This window comes from Lepus europaeus, chromosome 7 (assembly GCF_033115175.1).
Source record: "Lepus europaeus isolate LE1 chromosome 7, mLepTim1.pri, whole genome shotgun sequence".
Classification (NCBI taxonomy): domain Eukaryota; kingdom Metazoa; phylum Chordata; class Mammalia; order Lagomorpha; family Leporidae; genus Lepus; species Lepus europaeus.
In genome coordinates, this window is record NC_084833.1 from 59,745,293 (window position 1) to 59,753,250 (window position 7,958).

The window sequence follows — 7,958 nt, forward strand, 5'->3', positions numbered from 1 at the left end:
ACTCCAGGCTTTGGATTGGCCCAGCTCTGGCCGTTGTTGCCATTTGGGGAGTGAACCAGCAAATAAAAGGTCTCCCTGTCTCTTTTTTTCTCTGTCTCTCTCTGACACTACCTTTCACATAAATAAATAAATCTTTTTTTAAAAAAAATTAGATAATGAAGAATTAGTGATATATTCAATATGAATATGGCTTTGTCAGGAAATGAAAATTAGATGTATGCCTATCATAAATCTCATCTTAGTGCTGGTCTTGGGAGTCCTGACCTTGCTGCACGGTTAGTTGCCTGGATAGGACCTACTCTTAGAAAGATCAATTCCCAGACAATATGTGGCAGATACAGAAAATGATCCTGAAATGCTTGTTCATGTTCTCTTTGGCAAGTGTGTATGTATAAGAGAGAATGTGAAGTGGTGTTTCTGACTGTGCAAGGTTATTTGTGGGTAAATACTTGACCATCAAAGTGTGCAATAGTGGAAGTATAGATCAGTACATGCCTGAGTGTGCAAGTTTTATGTGTTACTGTGTATTTAAGAGTATGTGTCCAACAGAATGTGCATTCACAAAGAAACACTCCCTATTTTGGACAGAAATATTGTCTTTATCTAAAGTATTAGAATATTATACACGTGTTTAAGTGTGTAGATGCTGGAAAACTAGTTTTTATTTTCTTTTTGGAGGAGGAAGGGTCCATGAGCCTCAATTATAGGAGAATTTTTTAATTTAAATTTGAGCTACCCATGTAATCCAAACTAGTGTAAGAACTCAGCTTATTTGTGAAACTAAATTAGGTTTTAGGCTGGCAATAAAGGGGTGCTGACTACAGAAATCTAAGAGCCATAATCATCAGGTAGCCTTGAAAGGAGCAAGTGGTTGCTTCTGATCAGAGATCAATATTCCACAATGATAGAGCAAGCAGATCTTAAACAATCATGTCCATGAAGTCACGTAAGTGATAATCCACTAGCCCAAGGAAAATATCATTTATTTACTTGTACTACAGGACAATGCATAATGAAATAGGTGTAACCAGTCTGTAATGTTTCCTGGAGAAGCATAGACCAGCAGGGATAGCCAGGAGAAAGAAGAGATTTTCTGAGTAGAACAGCCATACATCTCAATGTGTCTTGCTTGGGCAATGCTAGTTTCCACATGCTACTGCCTTTATTATGAATCTCAAACTTTTTATGCTTCCAAAAGTTGATATTACACTTTGAATTATTAAAAAAATATTGAGTGGTCATTCTCTGGGAGTCAATAATGATCACTGGTTGAGAGTATGGGTGACTAAGAGACTCTATCTTTTATATCATCCTCAATCCTCAGGACCTGGGATTTGGGCCGTCCTAGTTTGCTATGTTGATTTTCAACTTGAGCAGTTACAACCCAGGACTGTTCACTCTGGTGGGTATCCCAGGCCTGGAACAATTCCATGTGTGGATTGGGATTCCCTTCTGCATTGTCTACATTGTGGCTGTTATGGGAAACTTCATCCTTCTTTACCTCATTGCAGTGGAGCGCAGCCTTCATTCACCCATGTTCTTCTTTCTCTCCACGCTGGCCATGACTGACCTCATTTTATCCACAGCTGCTGTGCCTAGAACGCTCAGTATCTTTTGGCTTGGGGCTCGAGAAATCACATTTACAGGGTGTCTTACACAAATGTTTTTCCTCCACTATAGCTTTGTTCTGGATTCAGCCATTCTGATGGCCATGGCATTTGATCGCTATGTGGCCATCTGTTCTCCCTTGAGATACACCACAATTTTGACTCCCAAGACCGTCCTCAAGATTGCTGTGGGCATCTCCTTTCGAAGTTTCTGCATCATTCTGCCAGTTGTGTTCTTGCTGACACGCTTGCCTTTCTGCAGGACACGCATCATACCCCACACGTACTGTGAGCACATAGGTGTCGCCCGGCTCGCATGCGCTGATATCTCCATCAACATCTGGTATGGCTTTTGTGTTCCCATCATGACAGTGATCTCAGATGTGATTCTCATTGCTATCTCCTACACTCTCATCCTCTGTGCCATCTTTGGTCTGCCTTCGCAAGATGCCCGCCAGAAGGCCCTTGGCACCTGTGGCTCCCATGTCTGTGTCATCCTCATGTTCTACATTCCTGCCTTTTTCTCCATCTTAGCCCATCGCTTTGGACACAATGTCTCCCGCACTTTCCACATCATGTTTGCCAACCTCTACATTGTTATCCCACCTGCACTCAACCCCATTGTCTATGGAGTGAAGACCAAGCAAATCAGAGATAAGGTCTTACTTTTGTTTTCTAACAAGGGTACAGTGTGATGGTCCATGGGGCAATGGAAAAGTCAGGATAAGATCCTTGTGCAAATAAATATAGCAAAATAAAAAGAGCCTGTGTTTATTATTATTGTGAACTCTTAGCTACATTTTTGAATTATTTTACCAAAATTTTAAATTGATCAATACCGATTGTATATATTTATGGATACTACATAGCAGAATTACTGAATTGGGCTAATTAACATATGTTGCAACTTACATATTTAGGTTTTTTCCCAGTAAGAACATTTAAAACCTATTTCTTTAGCAGTTTGATGGAATACAGTATATTATTTTTAACTGTAGTTTCCATGCAGTCTAGTAGATTTCTAGAATTTATTCCTGTCTAAATGAAATTCCACACCCATTCACTAACATCTCTTTCTTCACATCCGTTCTCCTTCACCCAGCCTCTGGCAACCATACTTCCACTCTCTAAGTGAAATTTAGTTGTTGTAAATTAAACCACATTTAACTATATGAAGATTTTGCTTTCAGTGCCAGCTTGCTAAAAACACTCACAGATAATAGAATATTTTCTTGTGTTTTATTATTCTTTCCTGGTAAGTTTCATCTAGCAGACATGTTGAACAATGACTTGTAGAAGTTTTAGTTGTTTACTGTACACACTCCTTTCATCCTGGAAGCAACTCAAACCCAGGATCATTCATCAACACCCATGAATGGTTCTAAAGAAAGAATAAATGGCACAGAGACAAACAGCAAAGGAAGGGATCCTTGCCAGTGTCGTCTCCTTTTCCTCCTCCTAATCTGTCTCTGGTGCAACTGTCTCCTATTTCTTTTTCCTGCCGTCTTCTCAGGAGAGTTCACTTACGTCTGTAGCTATATGGCCTCTTTTTTGGTAACTCTGTATCTTAATTTTTATGTGTGATCTTTCTGATAATTTCAATGCTTGCTTTCTGATCTCATAGGGTCAGTAGTTGTGACTGTGCTTTTCGGATTGTAAAATGTTATTCTATGTTAGCTGTTATGTTATTTTATAATCTTCAGGATTACTGTTCCCAGTCTCACTTTAGGCTCACCAGCTTCAAACTGGAGCTCATCATTTGTTTTTCATTTTAAATCCTCCCTCTTTACTGCTTATGGGAAGAGAAAACAGAGTATGCCTATTTTCTCTTTCTCAGGTTCAGATTTATAGCCTGAGCTGCCAGAGTCTTTGTCAAGTGAAGCGGGGGACACTTTTTTTATTTCACTATTAGATCTGGAGTGAGATTGCTTGTTCTGGTTTGGATTACAAAAAAATTTAAAATACAAACAAGGAATAACTTTCCTACACATAAGTTGTCTAATTCCATGTATTTTATTTTTGTGAAAATTCTTCATTTCTTATACTAAAGACAGTCAATAGGGGAATTGTGGCTTGTTTTATCTTCCCACCCTCAGGATCTAGTACATTATTCTGCAAATATGTCTTTAACACCTTCTTTTCCAGATTTTTTGTACCAATCATTCTTTAGGTCTTTATTATTCCTTTTCTGCTTCTATACAGATTTTGGTCCCATTTACCTCTTCACCCCATTTGTCCATACACTAATCCAAATACTTGCAGCTTTAGCCTATGCCAAATGTTGTATTGCTGCTTTAGGTCATATAGCATGTTACATACCATATATCAATTACTGTTTGATATTATTTCTTTGTTCAGAAAACTAATAGGAGAGGCAGGGAGGGAATATCATATTCTTAGAACTGTATCTATGAGTTATATTGAATCTGTAAAAAACTAATTAAAATTTAAAAAAATAAATAAAAAGAAAAAATAAAATTTTAAAGAAAAACAATATATGGTTTATGAAAATGAGTAATGGAATAAATTTGTAATGTTTGCTTTGTACCTGCTATTTTAAACCCAGATTGTTAAAATAAATTTATATGTGTTTTACCTATCATGATTTCTTCCTGATAACATTCATAAAACATCTGATTTATGGATAAATGCATTTAAGTTAAAATTAATATTTGGAGCATGTACACAATCAAGTTGTCTGTAGCTTTAACAAGAGGAGTAAACCACATATATGGATAACGGATACTGACAATTTTAATGTTACATCATTTAATGGTTAGAGCTGAGTGTTAGAGAAGTGAAAAGGAAGCACACTCGACCACTCCCTGGAAGGTTTCCTGGAGGAGCTTATTTCTGTGATGTATCTTGAAGAAACAAAAGATGTGAATCTCAAGAATAAGGGGAACAGGATCTGCCAGCCAGAAGGGATTGTCTAGGCTTGTGTGGTAAACCATGTGCTTCAAAGTTTTGTACACATAGGTTGATGGAGAGGCAATCCACACTGATAATGGCGTTGCTTGGGGAAATTGGCTGGTGAGGTATTTGGAGCTTACAAGCCAAGCTTGTCTGTGAATGTAGGGAGCTGACAGGAATATTGGAGGAAGAGAATTGTAAACTATCTCAGTGTTTGATACTTTCACTGGCATTTGAAAGCTGATGATTAGTCACACGTTTTTCTTCCTAATCCCTCTTACAGACTAATTATGAGATAGGGATATGGGTCACACAGATGCATATAAAAATGAGTTTATTCCTGTTGAATTCAGGAATGTGATATGATTCTATGGTCAGATTGTTTTCCTACTGCTTTATTTTCAAGTTTCACCAAGGAGACACTCAAAGGTAAGTGGTGGTTTTGCAGAGCAACCACGCTAGCTTATCCATCTGCAAACAGAAAACATTAAATCACCAGTGTGAACATACACAAATGTGGATGTAGGTGAAGAAAGTTTAACCCAAAAATTGTGGGTTAAAACTTTGTAAAATATAATAAAATAAATTACAAGAAAAATAAAACTTAAAAAGTAAATGCAGCAAATACAAGTTTCATTTTTACTATTGTATTCAAAAGATATAAAATGCATTCCATAAGTATGACCAGAATGACCATACAGAGGAAACAAGTGAGAGTAAGGGAGGGAGGGAGTATCATTATGTTCTTAAAACTGTGTATATAAAATAAATGATTTTTTTCTCTTTATATAAGTAAAAATTTTAAAAGGAGTTAGAGAAATTACACATATTGTTTCTCAAAAGTATGCATGTACATGATTAATGTAGAGAACTTAATTTAGATTTGTGATATTTGTTGTTCTTCACTTACAGTTAAACGAGTTAAAAGTGAAATAGAGAAATTCCATATCAGAAGACAAGGCATCCTTCCCAGGAATGTCAGATATATTGGAATTTGAAGTTTGCATGTGTCAAATGAATTCATATCTTGCTTGCTAATTTATTTAATCCAAGATGGATTGATGACAATACAATTTGCATGTATTAATTTATTATAAAACTATTTCTTGTGCTTAGAGTTTGCTTTGCTAATGTTCTTATTAAGGAAACCTGTCTCACTAAGGTACATGAGTAGGAATGAAAGACATGAAATGTAAATAAGTTTCATTATTGTCATATTTAAATTTTTCCCAAATTATTCAAGCAGTGCTATATTATTATTTATTGTCAATGCTTTATTAGTTGCCAGTTACAAAAGTTTGTTTTAAAAATTCAATTAAAATTACTGACCATTTAATTAAAAAATTAAATTCTAAATTCTTAAATTTCTTATGTGTCAATTTTTCTAAAGGAAAATAAAACATCTAACAAATCTCTGATGTGTTCAGTGATAACTGTTTGATGATATGCAATAGTGTATCATTTTTTATTGAAAATAATTTTGTGGGATATGTAGATATCTGGGTCTTATAAACTTATTATCTCAATATTTGCCTGTAAAAGTTACTTACTGTTGAAAAACATGCTGTAAAATTGTATAAGGAATACTGAGAGGAACAAAGTTAGCCAAATAAAAAATACAGCTGTCTAATTTACATCCTTAAAAAATTGGGACCATGGTACCAGTGTTGTTGCACAGCGGATAAAACCACCACCTGCGATGCTGGCATCACATATGGGTGCTTGTTCAAGTCCCTGCTGCTCCATTACTGATCCAGGTCTCTTCCAATGGCATGGGAAAGCAGCAGATTGTGGTCCAAGTGTTTGGGTTCCTACCCTCCAGGTGAGACTAGGAAGAATCTCCTGGCTCCTGGCTTCAGCCTAGCCCAGTCCTGGATATTGCAGCCTTTTGGGAAGTGAACCAGCAGATGGAAGATTCTCAATCTCTCTTTCAAATACATAAAAAAAAATTAAAGTTGGAACTCAGTAAGTTTCTTCTTTTGTAGAAACACTGAAAGTTCATAACACAGTTCAAGCATGTCAATAAAAATTTCCCCCTAAAAAAACATCACTCGTGGGGCCAGTGCTGTGGCATAGTGGGTAAAGCCGCTGTCTGCAGTGCTAGCATCCCATATGGGCACCGGTTTGAGTCCCAGATGCTCCACTTCCAATCCAGCACTTTGCTATGGTCTGGGAAAGCAGTAGTAGATGGCCCAAGTCCTTGGGCCCCTGCACCCACGTGGGAGACCTGGAAGAGCTCCTGGCTCCTGGCTTCAGATCGGCGCAACTCTGACCATTGCAGCCATCTGGGGAGTGAGCCAGCAGATGGAAGATCTCTCTCTCTCTCTCTCTCTCTCTCTCTCCCTCTCTCTCTGCTTCTGCACTCTGTAACTCTGCATTTCAAATAAAATAAATACATCTTTAATAAAAATAGTTATCATTCTTCATCAGGCATTTGCTCCTTGTTTTTGATTATTCCATGTTAGCATATAGTACAAAGAATGATCTTGGATGTAATATATTAAACTTTACCTGATTGTCCATATTATAACATTGAATACCTTTATTTAGCTGAATATTATTTATAGTAAGATTTTTGATTCATATTTTATTGTAAAATTTTTAATTTTTTTAAAATTTATTTGACAGGTAGAGTTATAGACAGTGAGAGAGACAGAGAGAGAGACAGAAAGAGAGAGAGAGAGAGAGGTCTTCCTTCAGTTGGTTCATTCCCCAAATGGCCACCATGGCCTGCGTTGTGCTGATCTGAAGCCAGGAGCCATGTGCTTCCTCCTAGTTTTCCATGTGGGTGCAGGCACCCAAGGTCCTGGGCCATCTTCCACTGCCCTCCTGGGCCACAGCAGAGAGCTGGACTGGAAGAGGAGCAACCGGGACTAGAACTGGCGCCCACATGGGATGCCGGTGCCACAGGCAGAGGATTAACTAAGTGAGCCACGGTGCCGGCCCCTGTAAGATTTTTTTAAAATGTGTGTGTGTGTATGTGTAGGAGAGAGAGACAGAGATAAAGATATATAGAGAGAAATAGAGAGAAAGACAGAGAAAGAGAAAAAAATTATTTCAGCTCCCAAATGTCCACAATAGCTGGGACTGGGACTGGGCCATTGCTAGGGTCAGGGGCCAGGAACACAACCCAGGACGCCTACTGAGTGGCAGGAACCCAATTATTTGAGTCATTACTGTTGCCTCCCAGGGTTTTCATCAGCAGGAAGCTGGAGTTAGGAGTCAGGCATCTAACCCAGGTACTACAATGTGAGATATGGATGTCTTTTTTTTTTTTTTTTTTTTTTTTTTGACAGGCAGAATTAGACAGTGAGAGAGAGACAGACAGAGAGAAAGGTCTTCCTTCCGTTGGCTCACCCCAAAATGGCTGCTACGGCAGGCGCGCTCAGCCATCCGAAGCCAAGAGCTAGGTGCTTCCTCCTGGTCTCCCATGCGGGT

General features: G+C 38.0%; 1 protein-coding gene across 1 annotated transcript; it reads left to right on the forward strand.

The window, feature by feature from the left end:
• Positions 1–1,354: 1,354 nt before the first annotated feature.
• LOC133763792 (olfactory receptor 52H1) lies at positions 1,355–2,302 on the forward strand. Its single transcript, XM_062197532.1, has one exon. The coding sequence runs from the start codon at positions 1,355–1,357 to the stop codon at positions 2,300–2,302; it is 948 nt and encodes a 315-aa protein (XP_062053516.1).
• The last annotated feature ends 5,656 nt before the right edge of the window (positions 2,303–7,958 follow it).

What these genes read in the sequence shown, in the direction of transcription:
- LOC133763792 (XM_062197532.1), top strand. Translation starts at nt 1,355, where the DNA reads ATGTTGATTTTCAACTTGAGCAGTTACAACCCAGGACTGTTCACTCTG.